The sequence below is a fragment of the Bos grunniens genome, chromosome 2 (genome assembly GCF_055505025.1).
Source record: "Bos grunniens cultivar Pamir isolate PY7600 chromosome 2, Bosgru_T2T1.0, whole genome shotgun sequence".
Lineage (NCBI taxonomy): Eukaryota > Metazoa > Chordata > Mammalia > Artiodactyla > Bovidae > Bos > Bos grunniens.
In genome coordinates this window covers 17862605-17883963 of record NC_141166.1, presented here as the reverse complement: position 1 = coordinate 17883963, position 21359 = coordinate 17862605, and the positions used below count along the sequence as shown (strand labels likewise).

Genomic DNA, 21359 nt, shown 5'->3' with positions numbered 1-21359 from the left:
GCCTGTTCTGCTGTTGAGCCCCCTCTAGTGAATTTTTCATTTCTTAGTTTACTCATTTAAAGGGCAGGGCTCAGAAACATGCTGATAATGCTGTAACTTTTTGAATGTTACTCTAGGTTCAGAAATGCACTCTGAGATTTTTAAGAGCTTTGTTGCTTATCACGGGCTTCCCTGATAGCTCAGTTGGTAAAGAATCTGCCTGCAGTGCAGGAGACCCTGGTTTGATTCCTGGGTTGGGAAGATCCCATGGAGAAGGGATAGGCTACCCACTCCAGTATTGTTGGGCTTCCCTTGTGGCTCAGCTGATAAAAAATCTGCCTCCAATGTGGGAGACCTGGGTTTGATTCCTGGGTTGGGAAGATCCCCTGGAGAAGGGAAAGGCTACCCACTCCAGTATTCTGGCCTGGAGAATTCCATGGACTGTATAGTCCATGGGGTCGCAAAGAGTCGGACACAACTGAGTGACTTTCACTTTCACTTCTTATAGTGAAGTAGCAATTTCTTTATATAAATCTTATGAATCTACTTTCTTCTCACCTCTTTGAGAAGATTTCATTCCATTTTGGCATCACCTGAAAGCAATTAATCTGTTTGGAAACATACCACAAGCTTATCTAAAACTATAATAATTTTTACTTTTTCAAAATACACTAAGATGATAAAAAAGAAATATTAAAGATAGGACTAAAATCATAAGGTTTGAGGCAGGGTCTGTGTGGTTTTGTTTTCCTTATGGTACTTTACATGTAGTAGATGGATAATTCTTTAAATACTAAATTGATGGTAAAAAACTGCAGTAAAAACTAATTTAAAAACTGCAAATAGCAGTAGCTTAGGATCCAGAATCTCAAGGGACACTGTCTTTTGGAGATGAAACTGTTTTCTTTTTCAGTTATTTTTCTGATAATATTTTATATATTTTTTATATTGAGATGAAAACAAAATTCAAAGTGTATACTATCACCCCTCTTTTAATCTCTAAATCTCATATTCACTTTCTAAACTTTTATAAACTAGCCAAAAAATAGAGCAGGAAATGTTCATGGAGACAGATGAACTTTTATTTCTGATTAGGGATTAGTCATTTAAATACTTAATTATACTGATCCAAAGGCATTAAAACAAGATACAGAAATTATTTGATGATGTTATCTTAAGAGATAAATGTTTACATAGAAAAACTAACATTCAAGGAATGTCAGAATTAGCTAAAACAACTGAATGAAAGTCTTATGAACTGTTATTAAAGAGTTAGTGTATTTTCTACTAATTTTCAGGTTCTTCCTCCATATCTTGCCTAGCCCTCCCCACCCTCATTGCATCTCTGTGTAATATAACATGTTTTTTGCTCTTCTGTATTTCCTATAAATTGATACATGTAAAGACTTGGTCTAATTCAGAGTCAGTTTTTCACTCATTTCTTCTTTTCTCTCTCTCTTTTTTTTTTTTTTTTAAATTTAAGGAGAGGCTGGCAGTGTGCATAAGGCATAAGGTCTAGTTGTTTTTCTTTTCATGATGTTAGCAGTCTGATAATGATGCTGATATCCATTAATTTCATTACATGTTGCAAAATATTGACTATATTGATATCATTTTGTCATTTATTCATTTATTAGCTTAGTTTTAAAAATTGTATATTTACCAGCATGTGTGTGTGGGGTTCCCTGATGGCTGTGTGGAAAGAATCCTCCTGCCAATGCAGGAGACACAGGTTCCATCCCTGGGTCTAGAAGATCCCCTGGAGAAGGAAATGGCAACCCCCTCTAATGTTCTTGCCTGAGAAATCCCATGAACAGAGGAGCCTGGTGGGCTACAGTCAATGGGGTCACAAGAGTTGGACATGACTTAGCAACTAAACAATAATAATAGCATGTATGTATGTGTTTGGATAAAGATTAACATAAGGAAGTTTTGCTTTCAGTGAATGTTTGCATTGCGATCATTGCTTGGAAAAATTCATTTGTACTTTGAGAACTGCCTATCGAAAAATTAAAGTAAACCTAGAATATTATGATTTGGGGGCTTCCCAGGCGGCGCTAGTGGTAAAGTATTCGCCTGCCAGTGCAGGAGGCATAAGAGGCACAGGTTCAGTCTCTGGGTCAAGAAGATCCCCTGGAGAAGGAAATGGCAACCCACTCCAATATGCTTGCCTGGAGAATCCCATGGACAGAGGAACTTGGCAGGCTACAGTCCATAGGGTTGCATAGAGTCAGACACGACTGAAGCGACTTAGCACTCTTGCATTATTTTATTTTGCTCTTGAAGAAGTTGAATGTCTAAGCTAATTTATTAATGAGTTTGTCGTTCCTTGTCTTAACAAATTTTCTGAAGAATGTGTCAGAGTTGGAATAATTATTATTAGACTGAGAGACATATAAGGATTTTTTTATGTGCTTTTTTGAGTTTCTAGCCCTCACAGCCTGTCTCAGTCATTACGGTAATAAACTAAGTAAAGCTCTCTGATTAAGCTCCCAAACAAAGGTCTGTGTTTGTGTTCACAGGCAAATTTTTTTCTAAACCTCATGAAATAGTTAATACTTTTTTTTAAAGCATAATACTTTTAACAAGGGGAGAGTCATAAAATAAGATTTTGATACGTTTCAGATAAAGTCTTTGTGAGTCACTTTTCCCTGGACTGTCCTGTCCTTGCTGCAGCTAAGGGGCAAAGTGGGCGGAGTGTTCTCTGTACCACCAACTCTCTGAAAAGTCAGTGACGAGATCTGGATGTCAGAATCCTAGGTATAATCAGTTTCCTGGGTTTGATATCCAACTGGTTTTTACATTGTTTTGAGTGAACTTTTGGGTATGAGTTACTTTTTTTTTAAATAATAAAGTTAGTAAATAATCCAACCTTCCCTTTCATCAAAGTTCTTCCCCCCCACCCCACCTTTTTGAGGTATGGTTGATGTATAATATTGTATAAGTCTTAGATGTACAACATACTGATTCACAATTTTAAAAGACTGTGTTCCATATATAGTTACCATAATATATTGGCTATATCCCCTGTGTTGTAGAGTGTATCTTCATAGCTTATTTACTTTATACATGGTAGTTTGTACTCTTAATCCTCTACCCCTGTCTTGCCTCTCCCCACAAATTCACCTTTATAGACAGTTTTCATAAATTTGGCTCTACTTCATTGGAAATTTGAATTTACCATTCATTGGGGTTTGAGGCTAGAGGACAGTTTCAGCATATTATTATAGGTTTGAATTGGTCTGTATGTAATAACTGCTTTCATTCACAACAAGATACTTTTTTTAACTTTCTATTGAAATGTAATATATGAATAGTCTCTTTTTTAAGTTTTTATTGAAGTATAATATACATCTAAAAACGAGCGCATAATTAGCCTACAGCTTGGTGAATTTTCACAGCTGAACAGCCTGTGTAACCAGACCTGGTTCAACATCAGCACCAGCCTTTCAGAATCCCCCTTACACTCTCTTCCAGTTATTATACGCATCAGGTTGCCCCTCACAAGTAACCATCCTAACAGGATAGTCTTTCAGAGAGGAGATCAGATACTTCATTTGTCAGGGTTGTCCTCTTTTCTCTATTTGCTGCAAATATGAAGAAGATAAGAAAAGAACAACTTCTCTTTTCTTATCAACACAAAAATAATTGCTGAAGGCAAAAAACAAAAATCAATTCTTTTCATACTGACTCCTATTTACCAATGTAATATTCCATCAGAGTAATAACTGGAAGATTTAAATCATTTGGAATCATGTTGGAGTCTCTGTATGTGACATTTGTCTTCTGAAGCAAGACCCAGAGTAAGCAGGAGTAATGAGAGGATGCAGAGCGGCGTTTGCCCCCACCCCCTCCACCCATGACTGTTTCCCACCCTGGAGGAGACAAGGAATGACAGATGCTGGGATGCAGAGCTGTGGTTGAGGGATCACCTGATACTTTCCTGTCTTTGCTTACAGTCTCTGAACGTTGATGATAGATTTCTAATATCAATATTAGAATTCTGTTGGAGATTTTTAATTCGGCAACTTCTGTGTTGAATATAACTCTCTTGTTTCCCATAACTTTCACAAAATTGATTAAAGTTGTTCCATCTTGATTTAAAATATGTCTCTGTTTCTCATCAGGACCCCTGAACAGTGCCCTAGCGTTGTTTCATTGTTGTCAGAGAGTTACAATCCTCACGTGCGTTATGGAGCTGCCATGGCCCTGGGCATCTGCTGTGCTGGTACAGGAAACAAGGTAAAGCCCAAAGCCAGGCAGGCAGCTCTTTCCTGGCGCCAGACTGTTTTTCCTAGCAGAAAAGTTTATGTAACAGCTGTAAAAATACAAGTGTGCTATAATCTGTACTTGCCTCGCAAGCTAAGCTTTCCCGAACTTCCCCACTTTACTGTGCCGGATTGCTGAAAGCGGTTTAAGAACAAACCACATTATATGGGTGGCTCTAGTAGAAACAATGCTGTTGAATTTTTTGAAAAGTGTTGATTTCTTTAAAAAGAAAAAAAAATATTTTTCTCTTTGAAGAACTACTCTGGCCATTTTACATTGTTATTTCACATATTTAATTTGCATAATTAGTATTGTGGAAATCAAAGTTCTTCTTGAGACCACCATGGTCAATTCAGTTTGATTTTTCGTGTGTGTGTTTTAACCTTATACCTAACTGCTGTTTGTCTGTTTTTTTCCTCAAGAACGTAATAGGTAACATGGTATTTGTTAAGCCCTCAAAAGTGACAGAAAGAGCTGGGCTAGGCACATTGATGATTCGAAAACGGTTTTTCATGAGATTCATAAAGAAATGCACCAGTGTTTTAATAACAGGTATTCGTGATCAACAGCAATGACATAATCATCACATTTTGCCTTTCATAGCACACATGAACACATCTTGCCTAGTTCCTCAAAAGGTGTACTTTTTCTTTTAATAGCGTACAAGCATGTGTCTGTGTGTGAAAGAGAGAACAAGAAAATGGTTATATCCCCAGAGTCTTTACATCAGAATGGAGCCATGTTTTAGAAATCATTTCTTATCCAAACTAAAGTAAAGCATAATTTTTGGTTTATTGATTGATTCCAGAAATTAGATTTTAACTTCCTTGACTTTTTCTCTAATAAGGAGGGTTAGTATTGGATACAAATAATTTTTCCTAGTCACATAAAACATTATTGAAGCTAGAAATTAAAATAGGCATTTTCACTGTGTGGTAAGAATTGTATAAAAATTTATAGAGAGACATGCCCTTCCAGTATTCCCATTCTGTCTCCTTACCCTGCTTTATTTTTCTTCAGAGCACTTAGCATCACCTGACATATTTTTATGACTTAATTGAGCAAAAGAGTTCTTGGTCAAATACAATGAACAAATGCTGGGATATACAAAGCTCTAGTGGTTTCTTTGTCTTTTTTTTTTTACTTTTTATTTTGACCTATTTATTTATTGTCTGTCTCCTCTCCACTGAAATGTAGGGTCCCTGAGAACCAAATATTCACTGCTAAAACCTAAAGTCAGACCTGACACATAGTAGAGTTTCAGTAAACATTTGTCAATTGAATGATAGAGGGAAGATCATTTTAAGGATATGATGAGGAGCAAGTTGGACATGGTTTCTGCCCTCACAGTTTTGTTTTTTTAAATGTTTTCATTTTTTTGGAGGAGAATTTCTTACATGAGAATGTATCTTCAGTTTTATTAGAAAAGTCATTGTGTGTAAAAATACAGTTTATAGAAATTGGCCTTCATTTTTTTCCAGACACATCTGTTCTATAAATAAAGGAAAAATATAGTTGAATGTTTTGCAAAGTATTTTCTCCCTCGGGTCTTTAGTAGACATTTATGTCAGACTTCATAAGTTAAATGTAAATTAGATTTTTTTTCTTTCCAGATTATTCTGAACTTAATATGGTATCTAGGAGCAAATGTTCTTTGAGACACAGCATCTGACAAGTTAATTCAATGAACATTTTTCATTACTTTTACTAAACAAGTCTGCTTTATTTCTAGATAGTTTATATGATCTACTTATGAATATCTGTCTGAAGTTTGGCACTTTAATTTTCTTTCTGAAAAACTGAAACACTCTGTTTATTCTAAAATATGTCTTTGAGGTTATATCACATACTCTAAAGGCCAAGTTAGTGTCTTCTAACTCATAAGTTGGAAATTCTGTTAAATTTTTATCATGACTACTTCATAAACAATATTAACAATATATGAATAATATTTGAAAAACTTATTCTTCTAAACAACAGCACTACATTTTACAGGGAAGTGAGAAAGAATGTACTTATGTGATGTTTATCTGTTAATCACTCTTGATTTTTTTTTTAATAAATAAATTGACATGTAAGGAAATCATTACTCCCCACCCCCAAAAAAGGATTCAATTCATTTACCCGGCTTTGAAACAAAGGACATTTGAGAAATTACATACTGTATTAAAATAAGTTTGATAATCATATAAACTCATTCTTCTATTCTTCCAGATTTATACTTACCTAAGGACCTTGTTAGAGGTGCTAAACAAAGCTCCTGCAGAGTGTTTAATAGAGCAAAAGAGTTCCTGGTCAAATATACAAAGCTCTAGTGGTTTCTTTCTCTTTTTTTTTTTTTTGAATTTTTATTTTATTTTGGAGTACAGCCAGTTAACAATGTTGTGATAGTTTCAGGTGGACAGAAAAGGGACTCAGCCACAAATATACATGTATCCATTCTCCCCCAAACTCCCTTCCCATCCAGGCTGCCACATAACATTGAGCAGAGTTCCCTGTGCTAAGGAGTAGGACCTTGTTAGTTATTCATTTTAAATATGCAGTGTGTGCATGTCAATTTCAAACTCCCTAACTATCCCTTTCCCCACCCTTCTCCCCTGGCAAACATAAGTTTGTTCTCTAAATCTATGAGTCTGTTTACTAGCGGTTCCTTTAATTAGGTTTCTTAAACCTTTTGTTATGATATATACGTTCCTGGAGCCCTTGATGTGCTAGATACATTTTTGAATCTGCAAGAGGGGTTAATATATAGTATGCTAGAGTTCCCAAACTTATTTAATCAAGGAATCCTGTTTTCGTAGAACTGATATTCTGAATAATTTAATATTGGGGAAATCCTGGTAAACATTTTGGAAAATTCCACCATATATAGTCTTTCAAAGTGTAACCATGGAATCAGTTCTAATCCTGTTTGATTTAATTTGTGTTGCCATTCTACTAGCAAGTAAAATCTTGTTTTCAGAGTTCTGTTTGTTTTTTGTTTGTTTCGATTTAGATTTGATTAATTTTTTAAATTAGGTTTTGTAAAATCATCTTAAGATATTATCTTTCTCTAGTATTTGAAAGAAGTTGGATACAGAGTCAGACTGGCCTGAGTTTGCTACACTTAGGTGATTTTTGGCAATTCACCTTTCTGTTTCTTTGTTTATAAAGATTGTTTTCTATTGCTCTTGTTGTTTTAGTGGAAGGTATTTTATACATTTTGGATGAATATACCCTCTTCATCCTGAATATGTAATAAATATATAAAATATCTTCCACTGCACCTGGAAAATAATATTGTTTATCAAACATTAATCTCATTTTTTCTTACTTTCTTCCTGACCTCTTTTACCTGAAAACAGGGGCACTCCTGTTCTCTAAGCTTCCTTTTCACTTACCATCAGTTATATTGAAACTTAAAGCATGCTCAGTTCTGACCATTACATCCAAATAGTCTTAAATTAACTTGTGAATACAATGTTAGATGGAAATATTGTGTTAGAAAGACAGTAACTAATTTGAAAATTTAGCCACATGAACTTTATTAAAAGTTTTTTTTTATGCTTTCAGGAAGCAATTAATTTGCTGGAACCAATGACAAATGACCCTGTGAACTATGTGAGGCAAGGAGCTCTCATAGCTTCGGCTCTCATCATGATCCAGCAGACTGAAATCACTTGTCCAAAGGTGAGCGGACAAAAATATTCTCTAGGAGAGAACTAGTTCAGACTTTTCTTTAGTAGATTATCTTCTCTTGAGTACATTTTTACCTCAGCTATTGTGAACACAATGCATAGGAAGTAAAGAAGTAGGAGAATGGGAAAGCTTTAAGTATATAATATTCTTTGAATGCATTTTTTATAAATTAATGGTCACTTTGTTAATTCAGCTGCATAGCCATACTTGAAAAATTGGAACTCATAGGTTGGCAAAATCATAAAAATCAACTTTAATTTCTGCCTTCTGCTGTCCTTTTAAAGTTTGTTCAGTGGGATGACCTGTTCCTCTAATACATGATACAAACTCAGTGGTCCATGACTTTTTTGATTCATCCTCTGAGGCAATAAAAAGTTCTGCAGTCACTTTATATAGTATATACAGTCTCAGTTAAGAAAAGAGCTCATCCAGATTCTCTGTAGCAATGTCGTTGCCTTCATTGGAGACCCCTTGGGCGGGGTTTCAAGTGGCTCCAGGAAGACTGACTTACTTTATCCACAACTCTTACATATTTTGCCCTCCTGCAGGTCAGATTGTAATAGATTTTCATTGCAGCTTTGCTTGCCTCTTCCTCTCTCTCCCTCCTTCCTTTTCTTCTCCCTCCCTCTTGCATTGCTTGTGCCTCAGTCAATAGCAAATGCCTCTCACTTCATGTGTCAGATGTCAGTGCACAGTGACCGCTGATTATATTAAGCCCACGGCGTAGTCTCTCTGAAGCCCATTTCTAGGCTTGGAGTTAGGAGGACTGATTTAAAGCCCAGCTTTCCCCATTCAAGTCCTTTTCACATATCCTATCATCTAGTCCTCACATAGACCATGTGGGTGACTCCATAACAGATGTCAAGGTATCTATTTTAAAATCTCACGGGCTCTCCTCTCAGACCTTATTTCAGACTTTTGTGTCTAATGTATCTTTGCAGCTCAGCCAGAACTTCTCATTTTGTTGAGAAACAGATGATGTATAGATCGTATTTACATATACTAAAATTACCATGTTTGACATAATGTAATAGATGTATATAGTTTATGCAGTAATTTCAGATCTTTTCATTCTTAATTTAAACTTAGAGCATTTAACAAGCTTGTATTATTTCTGCTTCTGTATGAGAAGCAGTGAAAGAGATTGACAACAGAAAATGCCATTGGTATACTGTCTTTTTGCTCATCAGGTAGATTTATTTTCATCAAAGTAGATAGACTGGGAAGGGGGCAAGGGAGGGTGAAGGAGAAAAATAATTTTAGAATTCATTGATTATTCTGTGAAACTTTGTTTAATAAATTTCAGTTTCTGAGCAGTTGCTATCATTTTTGTTGCTGTTTTTTGGGTTTTTTTTTAATCCAGTTCTACTCTTTCAAAATCACTTCTAAGACTTCTAAAAACTGGATTATTGCAGAAATAGAATCAAACTTTGCATCCTGTTTTAATAATATATTACTCTAGAACATCTTTTCAAACAGACCATGTTTCTTTTTGGGTTGTGTTTTTAAATACAGCAGTTGTAATATGAGTAGTTTTTGCATCTTTTATGTCTGCTTTTGATCATCTGTTGATCTTTGTTAGCTAGAAGTTATCCAACTGAGTAATGTCATTAAAGAAGGAAGTTTGGTCATGGAATGCATCTCCCCTAACAGAAATATACCCTGATATTTATTCACTTTGGTCTGTTACTTTCATGTTTATGTATTATGAACATGACAAATGTTTTACCATCTTCCCATCCTCTGCTGTAGAATTTCATTGATTTGATTTTATAACCATAAACTGTGTACCAACAATGGCCAAGTACTAATAAGTAACACTTTTGCATATTTAGAAAAAGTTAAAAAGAATGCAACAATTAGAATAATTATTATTTTGTAATCATTCTTAAACATTTGTTGAACCAAGTCTTAGCTGATGTGAATATGTGGAACACAATTCCATCTTCACATTGTATCAGAATCTTTGGTATTGATTCAGAATGTTGAAATGTAGTTATACCTGGTAGCCTATGCCATTAATATAAATTGCATGGGGGAAAGTTAAATGTGTACCCCAAGGACAAAAAAGCAAAACTTTATACAACAAATGTTCTTTCTGGAAACACTACCCCTTACAGTGAAATTGTTACTCAGTTCATAAATCCTTAAAGTTTCATAAATCCTTAGAGTTTAAGTTCTATTTTGTTGTTTTCTGCTCTGAAGCATATGATCAAGAGCTTTGTAGACTATAGTTCATATCATCTCTCTTTTATCTGATAATTGCTAAGAAGACAACATTGATTGGGAATTCCCTGGTGATCCAGTGATTAGGACTCCACACTTCCACTGCAGAGAAACTGGTCAGGGAACTAAGATCCTGCAAGCTTCACAGTGAGGCAAAAAAAAAAAAAAAAAGATATTCTTTCAGGGTGGTATGTGTTATTGCTGAAAAGAAACAACTGTTAACAAGCTTGAAGAGAAGTTCTCCAGGCTACAGGGTCCTAGTCACAAGGTTACAACCAGTCCATGAAATAAAGTGAAAATGCCTTGAAATCAAAAGTTGCATGTTAATTTAATCAAGACTATAACCCTTTCCTTAAAGGAATCCAGAAGAGATATTTCTGAGACATTTTGTGAGATTCTCAATGGAAATTTCCAAAGGAAATGTTTTTTATGTAATCGTGATCTATATCACATCCTTTTATAGAATGCTGTCTTTAAGCTCACTAAGCTCTACATATTGTGGTCTTAGTTGAACTAACTCCAGTACATCTTTGCTTTTCTTCTGCCGGTTTCTTACTCTCACAAACATAGGCCTAAGAACCTGTATACCCTTTTGGGTGATTACAGACCCAATTTAAAAAGCTGTTATACCAGAGGATCAGAACCATTTAACTAGAATAATGTTCTTTTATAGATCTTGAGAGTTATTTTGTCTCCAAAACCAAACTCTTTATGAAGAATCTACTTCTGTTTTTCTTATTAAATGAACTCCACTGTCAGCAGTTACTTGAACATGTATATAGCAAGTAACATACATAGCATCAGATAAAAATATTGAAGTATAAGAATAGGACCTAGTGCTCATCCTTGCCCAATATCATCAAGCCTAAGACCTGCTACAAGGAAGCTTCTCCTACCACTGACAGGTACCCCATTTGGAAGTAGGATCATATTTGGCCAAGTTTGATAAGCTTTTGCAGTTCTAAAATAAATCAGCATCAACTTTTATAAGGTTCATTTTATAGTATAACACATTTGTAAATAGAAATCTATATTACATACTGTTGCCTTAAGTAAGAGGGGATTTAGACACTACAGGTGTTGGTGGTAATATAAAGATAAGACACAGGCAACTAACGTGAACAAAATTATGCTAATAAAATTGAGGAGGAAGCTAGAAACATGATTTGTTATGTTGATAGGAGGAAATTATAATAGCACTGCCAGGAATATCTTGAAAAAGAAGAAAGATAATTTTCACTTTAGTCACATTAAGTTTGAGATTATAGCAAGTCATTTGGAGATAAGATGAGAACATAGGGAAATAATCAGAACTAAAGAAAAAAATAGGAGCCAGTCCAGATAAATTATGTAAGTCCAGAGCCCTTTATCTGCAATTCCAATTCCAGAAAACTCTAAAAACTAAGAATTTTATTTGTTTTTAAACTCTCATTTGGCTGTAAAATCTAACCTTGTATGAACATGTTTATAGCCTTTATCCCATTTAGTAAAATATTCAGTCATTTTGCTGCTTCAGAAATATTAATTTGGTTAATTATGGGATACTATCCCCATACTCCACTGAGGTTATTGCATAGTTAATGGTGTATGCACCTGTTAACTGTGAATTCTGAATTCCAAAATTCATTTGGCCTCAAGGATTTTGTGGAAGGAATTAAGAGCCCTAGTTGAAGTCATAAGAGCTAATGTATTATTATAAAAAGATAAAAGGGGGCAAGAAAAACCCTCTGAAATTGATCTCTGATGTACAGTTTCATTTCTATATCCTGGAAAACTGAAGGAAAAAAGAGAGACAGAGGAAGAGACATACCTAGGTGATAAGTAACAACAGAAAAGACTTAATGGAATTTTATTCCCTTCTCCCCACTACCTTTATTTTTATCTGTGGCATACAAGCATGGGTTATTTTTTTTCCCCGCAACAGTATAAGGTGTGTAGAAATAAAAACATGACGATTATTTAAAATGTAGGAATTTGGAGAGGGTAGACTTTAATCACGGAGAAGGCAATGGCACCCCACTCCAGTACTCTTGCCTGGAGAATCCCATGGATGGAGGAGCCTGGTAGGCTGCAGTCCATGGGGTCGCTAAGAGTCGGACACGACTGAGTGACTTCACTTTCACTTTTCACTTTCATGCATTGGAGAAGGAAATGGCAACCCACTCCAGTGTTCTTGCCTGGAGAATCCCAGGGATGGGGGAGCCTGGTAGGCTACAGTCCATGGGGTCGCACAGAGTCGGACACGACTGACGCTACTTAGCAGTAGCAGCAGACTTTAATCAAGCACAGCAGAAAGCATGGATCACAGCATTGTCTGAAATTTATCTTTTCTTTGAGATTATCATGATATAAAATGGAAAGTTAATATGACTTTCTTCTACAAATTCTAATTTGTTTTCTGTAGGGGCCATATTATTCATACTGATGAAGTTGAGTCAGAAAATCATGATCCTTAGCCATGAAATTCTTTATGAAGAATTGTAATAATGAAAATGAAGTCACTGCTGCATAAATAATAAAATAGAAAAATTTTTAATTGATGAACAAAAACTGGCTTTTTAAGTACTAGTCTACTTAATGTTAATTGGATAAACCTATTATGTATTTGTATTGATTTTTTTTTTAATTCCATCTTTCAGATGTTGCCTTCTTATTTTGGGTGTGATTTTATATTTAAATTTTTCCTTATAATGTACATACAGTGCTTTGTCCAGTGTTTCTTTTTATAAGTTCATGAACCATTTCATAAACTGTTAGCACATAAAATTTCCATCCTATATAAGGTAATGTAAGTGTTCTTCTAAAATAAGTTCAGAATCAAAGGAATTTGACCTGTTGAACTAGAGTAAAGGCATCAAACCTTAGGATTTTTAAAGCTGGAAGGAAATTTGGTGATGATCTCATCATGCAGGGTTTTATAGTTAGAGAAAGTAAGATGTAGAGAAGTGGCTTGTTAATGGTCATAAGCTGGGTAGTGGCACAGTTAGCTCATTGTTTTCCCCATCACATTCTGTTGCTGCCTATGAATAAGAGTGAGCACCATTTTAAGAAGTATTGTTTTGTTAGAGGTAATAGTCACGGAGGACCGGTGGGATTCTTCTCTGGTGTAGTAAGACAGCCGTGCTTATTGAACTATACAATGCCTTTTACACATTGCTTTATGTATATATTACCTCATATGATCCTTAAAACAGCCATGTAGGTGTTACAATCCCTGTAGACATGAAGAAACTGAGACTCAGAAAAGATCAGTATCAAAAAAAAAAAAGAAAAGATCAGTATCAAGAACTTACCCAAACAGCTTATTAGAGCAGAGGTATTTACAAGCCAGTGTCGTCTGATCCTGTATTACTCTGTATTATAGCGCAGTGTGGCCTCCCAGACCAAGATAATGGAAGGGAGAAGAGATTCTGAAAGAATATGTAGTGTAGATAAAATCATTATGTTAGGAAACTCAAATTCGGTGTTTTCCGCTTTTGGCAGATTTGGGGAACTCCATAATCATTCCTTCTTGAACAAGCAGGTTTCTTTCTCAGTACCTACCATTTGAAAAGTGCTTGGTGGGAAAAGAAAAGTGTAAGACATGGAAGAAACATAAAATATTTCCTTTATTGTCACACAAAAATCATAGGTACTTTTAACAAGAGCATATATTTTATAAATCCTCTTTTCTAGTTATAAAAGTTAATATATGTTAATTTTAGAAAGTACAGAAAATAATAAAGAAGCAAATAGAAATTACCCATAATCCCTCCCGAAATGTGTCAGCATGTGTGTTCCTTTTTGGTGTGTTCTTTTGGTAAGAGTAATTATTACTCCTCAAAAAGTTAATGTGTGTGCATAATGAAAATCTGTATTGTATGTGTGAATATAAATCCAAAACATACTCATGCAGCTGCAGTGAAGAGTAGTTTGTTTTAGGGTAGAATGGAAGGACTGTGCCCCATAGGAGCCCTGTAGGTAGATGGTGAGCAGAATAGCCCTAATGCACAGTGCAGCGAAAGCCTGTGTTCACTCACACAGTTTCAGCCTGCTGACTAACAGTGGTGCAGTACAAAATCGCATTCAGCATTCCCCCGAGTCTGAATCATCCACTGTGGAATGAGGATTGAAAACAGAACTGGTGCTCTGATACCAGAAAAGTCGTGACATCTGTGCTTCAACCATGGGACAGGTCTGCCGTCAAATCTGGTCCAGACCCCCCTCTCTTTGCATGTTGTGAATCAGAATTGAGGTTTCGTTACCACTTGTGCAGTCTGTTCCCTGCTCTAAAATCACACAGCAAGGGAATAGAATTAGGCTGTAATTCTTTTTCTTGTTCCTTCAGGTGAATCAGTTCAGACAGCTGTATTCCAAAGTCATCAATGATAAACATGATGATGTCATGGCCAAGTTTGGCGCTATTCTGGCCCAGGGCATACTGGACGCAGGTAAATGTTTTTAAATCTTCCACATTTATTTATCTCTTTAAACTAAATCTAATGAAATATCTTTTCTGACTATATGACAAAGTAGAAATTGAGTCTGAGACAAATTATTTCTGGAAAAAATTTGGAATCTGCAGTTCATAGAAATAATTTAGTACAGTTAAGGCTGCAAACTGTCAGGGTTTGAATCCCAGTTACTTTACAGTCCTAGCTATAGTTCCCCTCTTTATGTCTGTTTTCTTGTCTTGTAGAGTCTACCTCATAGTGTTGGGAGGATTAAAAATACATGTAAAGCAATTAAAACCATCCCAGTACCTTAGTAAAGTGTTTGATGAGTGTTGGCTGATTTTTTTCCTTTGATTTTCGTAGTATGTATCAGTTTTAAACAAGTTGACATTGGAAATTTTTTGAGGAAAATAAATTTTAGATAAATTCTAGCAGCCAAATCATCCTAAAGTGAGGTACATGCAATATTTGCCTCATATGCATAGCACATTGTACCGGCTCCTGAATTCACATTCGTCATTACTACGCTATGGTTTGTTTCAAAGAAATGGGCTGATTTTTCAAGATAGAATGGTGTGTTTTAGGACCTTGGATTTTGGGTTTATTTAGCAGCATACTCTTTAACTGTTTGTTATTATTGGTGATATTTCACTCAGTGAGATTCTTTCTCTAACTGTACCCTAGGCATGTATATAATATATGAATTATACATAAAAATAAAAAATTGTATAATCTTTTTTATTAATCTTTGCTGATTTGGAAGGTAAAAAATAGTATCTCAAGGTTTTCATAGTAATTCTATTATTAGGTGAGCTCTCAAACTTATTAGTTATCTTAATTTCTTCTAATAACTGTTAACCATATTTATTACCACTGTTTTGTTGGTCAACTAGAAATGTGTTTATATTTCTAGTGAATGAGATCAGGAAAAGAAGCTGAATGTTTTGATACCTTAGGTTTTTTTGGTTAACCTCTTCATATTTTCCACTTGGAGTATTTTTTAGTCATAGCAAGATTTTCAGTGTCCTTATTTTATAATTTTAGGTAATCTCCCTTATAGATGAGGCTTTTTAAAAAATCTGTCTCCTTTCTAATTTGATTGTTTTACCTTTTTCTTGATTAAGTTTATTAGATTTCTCTTCATATTTGTTTATATGCTACTGTTAGTCTTTCTGCCCCCTAGATTATTTTGGCTTGACTCTTATTTGCTTTTCTCTCTCTCTCTCTTGTTTTTTTTTGTAATGTTAGCGCAGTTTTCTAAGTTTCTAAGGCAAATACTCTTCTCTTTTAATCCATTTGTCTAATGGCATTTGTTTTGTTTTAATTTTCCAAGAAGTTGAGAGTTTTCTGCTTAAATTTTTAGTGTTTAAGGTACAGTTTATATTTTTCTCTTTTCAATTTAAAAATAGGTTTATTGCAGCTGTATATAAATAAGAAAAATATTCTATGGATACTTCAGATGAAGTAAACCATTTCAGTTCTTGACAATATTGATTCTCTTTTTCCTGTGGTTATAAACATTACAGACATTGACATGCCATAGTTTCTTCCTTCTCATTCTTTGCCACCTTTCAAGGTTTTTATGTTATACTTACATTGTCATTGTTGTTGTTCAGTGATTAAGTCATGTCCAACTCTTTATTACCCCATGAACTGCAGCACGACAGGCTTCCCTGTCCTTCACTGTCTCCCAGAGTTTGCTCAAACTCATGTCCATTGAGTTAGTAATGCCATCCATCCATCCATCCTCTGTCATCCCCTTCTGTTGCCCTCAATCTTTCCCAACATCAGAGTCTTTTCCAGTGAGTCAGCTCTTTGCATCAGGTGGCCAAAGTACTGGGATTTCAACTTCAGCATCAGTCCTTACAGTAAATATTCAAGGTTGATTTCCTTTAGGATTGGCTGGTTTGATCACCTTGCTGTCTAAGGGACTCTCAAGAGTTTTCTCCAGCACCACAGTTCAAAAGCATCAGTTCGTCAGCATGCAGCCTTCTTTTGGCTTCCCTGGTATCTCTGCTGTTAAAGAATCCACCTACAGTGCAGGAGACCCTGGCGTTGGGAAAATCCCCTGGAGAAGGGAACGCCTACCCACTCCAGTATTCTTCCCTAGAGGATTCCATGGACAGAGAAGCCTGGCAGGCTACAGTCCATTTGATTGCAAAGAATTGGACACAATTCTCTGAGTGATTTTCACTTCACACTCTTCACAGCCTTCTTTATGGTCCAACTCTCACATCCGTACATGACTACTGAAAAAACTGTTGCTTTGACTATATGGACCTTTGATAACAAAGTGTTGTCTCTGCTTTTTAATACACTGTCTAGGTTTGTCATAGCTATTCTTCCAAGGAGCAAGCATCTCTTAATTTTGTGGTTGCAGTCACCATCCGCACTGATTTTGGAACCCAAGAAAATGGAATCTGACACTCTTGACATTTTCCACATCTATTTGCCATGAAGTGATAGAATCTGATGCCACGATCTTAGTTTTTTTGAATATTGAGTTTTAAGCCAGCTTTTTCCTTCATCAAAAGGCTCTTTAGTTCCTCTTCACTTTGTGCCATTTAAGTGGCATCATCTGCATATCTGAGGCTGTTGATATTTCTCCCAGCAGTCTTGATTCCAGCTTGTGATTCGTTGTCATGGCTCATAACAAATACATTCTCTTGTGAAATTATAGTTCTCAGTTTAGTCTTAGATTCATGTTTAAATGAATTCTTGCTTACCACCATTTCTTTTTTGCTGCTGCTTTTTCCAGGGTATCTATACTAAGACTTGACACTTAACTGACTGGATTTTGTCAGTCTCTAGTATACATTCAGGTTCACTCTGTGGGTTTTGATAGATGCGTAATGATATGTATCCACCTTTACAGTATGATACAGAATAGTTGTACTGCCTTAAAAATCCTCTGTGCTCTACCTTTTCATCCCTCCCTCCCTCCTATCTCCAGTCCCCTAGCAGCCACTAATCTTTTTTGCTATCTCTTAGCTTTAGTGTTTCCTTTTCCAGAATGTTATACAGTTGGAATCATACAGTGTATAGCCTTTTCAGATTGACTATTTTTGGTAATTGGTTTTTAAATAGGATTTAGAAGTAACGTTTTACCACTCCATAATCTTTTATTTTTTCTTTTAGCTGCTTTGTTTTGAATTTTATGATTTTACATTTCAACCCTTTACTCATTCATTCATTGGATTTTTACTAAATCAGAGTCATTTGTTAAGGAATTGGGGAGAGAACAATTCTTTATTTTAGCTTTATTCTGCCATCTCTACTAGAAGTCCTCTCTGTGTTTTCCCCTCCTTCCTCTTTGAACCCCTCTCTCCTTCTGCCACTTTTTTTGTGTCGCTTTGATCTGTGATGAGCCAATTAAATTTTGGTGCTTCTTTCCATTTCTTTTTAGTGTTATTAAAAGTTCTGTAGTGCCATGTTCACTATTAGGAGCATAAAATTATTTCCTTTCCCTTTTTCACTTTGCTTTAGAAAAAATTTTAGTACTGTGATTTGTCTCAGAAGTTAATGGTAATAGAGAAAATCTGGAGAGGGAAACTTCAAAGAAATGAGTGAAGTTGAAGTTTATGAGAACTCATTCAATGATTTAGTCTCTTCATGGAGAAAAGCTGGAGATTAAGAAAGTTTATAGTTGAAGTTTATAAAACTGTGCAAATACTATCAGTAAAATAAACTTTCCCTTGTTTTATATTAATCTCACACTGTTAGAACAAAAGGCAGGTTTAGTTTCTAAGTCTGAAGAAGATAGATTTCATTGAAATAAAAGGAAATTCAGCTTCAAAACAGGTCAAATATCACATTCTCTAGGAAGCCTTTCCTTCCCTTCTACCCTCTTCAGCCTCTGCCATGGGTTAGGTGGGCCTAGCTTTATGTCTGTCATAATACTTTTATGCCTTATTTTAATTATCAAATTATCCATCTTCACTAGATTGGAGCTGCTTGGAATCTTTTTCAGCATTTTGTTCAGAATTCTCAATCCGTAGTAAGCATTCTGTGAATGTGAGGTCAGAATGGGGAGGAATATAAGCCAACAGTAAAAGTAGAACTCATTCCTGTTGGAAAAATACATTTAAAGTATACCTGATTTTTTCTAGGTAAAATTGTAAATGAAATATCTGTAAAGGAGTAACGAAAAAATCTAGGTTATTTGGTTGAACAGTAGAACCCTGATTCTTACAAAAAATTAAAATGCTTTTTGGTTTAAGTTTGTATTCACTTCCTGATTCCAAGCAAAATGTGAAGACATCTGTGAGATACTGAGATGAAGTGGAATCAAACAATGGAGATCCACAATTGGAATTCAGATTAGGATGTTGACTAGGCGCAAACAAGCCCTGTTTTCATAGGCTGCATTATATGAAGTACAAAGTTCACATCTTGAGTTCTGGGGTCCAACACTAACACTGTGACTGTAGACCAGAGGCAGCAACACAGTAGCCCGTGGGCCATATCTGCCTTAAACACGTGTTTTTGCCTGCCTAGCAAAATCTGCAAATGCTTGTCAGAAATCCAGATTCAAGTGCACTTTTAAAAACAAAATTACATGATGACCATGGACCTACACCCCGAGTAACATGTCCTCTTTAAATATGATACGAACTTTTCCGTTTGCTTCAACCGTACTGCTTTCTCATTTGTTTACCTGACCTGTCCTAAAGACATTCATGTTTGCAACCTCCAGAGCATCCTAGAATCTCAGCCTTATGAGGGCCTGTAAAGATGTAGCTAACTGACACTTGGACCTTAGTTCTTTCTTTACTGGCTTTCAAACTGTATTTCTCTATACTCCCTCAGGGGATAGTCTAGGAGACATGGCAGCTGGTAGATTAATAGGTCAGGTTCAAGCCCAAAATCTCTTCTAATTTAATAGAATTAGCTCTGATTTGTTTTATATATTATGCTTCCTCCAAAAATTTTTTAAATCAAATCAAGGATTCGATATTAAAATTTTTCTTCTTTCATGGTAGTGCTCTAGTGCAGATGGTCAGATTCAAACTCTCATTTTGCCAATGGGGCAAAAAAAACCTTTTAGAGGTAAAATGATTTGTATAAGATCACAAGCCTAGTTAATCTTGGTGCTACCTGCGTTCAGACAATACTAAAGCAGAAAGACAAAAAGAAGCAAACAGTATCTACCTCTTGTCTTATGCTGTTGTATGACATGTACTAAAATTTTACTTTTAGTTTGTACATTAAAAGCCAGTGTACAATATAGATTAATATTTAATTTAACGTACAAGTTCTGATTCCTTCAGGCTTAGTTTTTTAAAAATGCCTAGTGTATGTTTGTGTGTATGTATGTGTGTGTGTGTGTGTAAAGAAGTTTTCGATTACCCTGAGTCCAACATTTCCTTTTGGAGACCCTTGATAGATCACTGGCTAATTCCAGTGACTTCATATTAGATTTTATGAACTATACTCTCAAACTAATCACCAAATTCTTTTCTAGTGCAGTACTTAGAAATTGTAGTTTGCTCTGCTAGATTCATGTTCATGATTTCTGTCCTTTTCTGCAGGTGGACATAATGTCACGATCTCCTTGCAGTCCAGAACTGGACACACCCATATGCCTTCTGTGGTTGGCGTCCTTGTCTTTACCCAGTTCTGGTTCTGGTTTCCTCTTTCACACTTCCTGTCATTGGCTTATACCCCTACCTGTGTCATTGGCCTGAACAAAGACTTAAAGGTATGTTTGCAAGAGCTCAGTTTTATAGAATATCTTTACTATATCCTGTTCGCCACCCACTCCTGAGGATTTTCATGAAAATCTTAAAGATTAGTTGGCATCTTATTAATAAAATATTTTCCCCTCAGACTGAGTCACCTTACTGAGAGGAGTGTGTTGGTGGAAGTTTTGAAAATTAAGTCTCTTTACTAACTGTAACCTTGGGTAAATCAGTTAAGAAATGGTGAGAGGGGGCAAAGGCTTTATAATCATTGATGAATTTTATTTAATATTGAACGTCTGTGAGAGCTTTTGTAGGATTTCATGCAGATAAATGACATGGTGAGATTTGCAGTTTAGAAACATCATTCTCGTATCAGTGGAAATTTGTTACAATGCTGTTGCAACCGTCTGGGCAAGGGAGACCTAAACTAAACCTTACTAAGAAAGGAAGGTTAGAGACGGGGGTATGTTCCACTGTTATGCAATGCTAGAGTGTTTGCTGGAGGAAAGGATTGTTACTAAGGGAAAACCAGATAGGTAGATGTCCCTTTGGTAGTGACAAAACAGGACCAGGGAGGTGAGGAGCCAGGGGCAGTGATAGAATGAAACTAGTCACATAAGTCAAAGACTTAAGGTGATGCATTCCCTGTCATCACACTGTTTTGGAGTGGAACGAGGCAGGGGTCGTGGTTTCACTTGTGTCTTTCTCAGTCCTTTGGCCCAGTGATTCACTTTCTTGGTCTTCCATCCTCTCAGAGGCTTTCTGACCTTTAAATAACTCTTACATTTGGTCATCACTGTTGTTAAAATATTCTTTAAGTTTTCAAGGTGGAAAAATTTTAGGTAAAAAAATGACAGATAAAGATTGAGTGTTACACTGGATTGACTTTTTTTTTCTTCAGTATAGCTGTATAGCCAATTAATTGTCTTGTAAATGTTTCAGTATTAACTACTTGTATATATATATCGAGCAGTTTGCTCTCTTAGAGCAAGAATCTTTTGGTTTCCCAATCTCTAACATTGTGGTTAAACATACAGTGTAATCTTAGGGACTTCTTCCTCCGGCACACAGTTTTGTGATCTCTATATCC

At 35.7% G+C, this 21359-nt stretch overlaps 1 protein-coding gene across 1 annotated transcript in view; it reads left to right on the top strand.

Moving 5' to 3' along the window:
- PSMD1 (proteasome 26S subunit, non-ATPase 1) overlaps positions 1-21359 on the top strand; it is an 81654-nt gene that overhangs the window by 50123 nt on the left and 10172 nt on the right. The window contains exons 17-20 of the mRNA XM_086335730.1: positions 4107-4221; positions 7801-7917; positions 14480-14582; positions 20117-20286. Coding sequence (XP_086191856.1) covers positions 4107-4221; positions 7801-7917; positions 14480-14582; positions 20117-20286 — 505 coding nt within the window. The remainder of the gene's footprint in view (positions 1-4106; positions 4222-7800; positions 7918-14479; positions 14583-20116; positions 20287-21359) is intronic.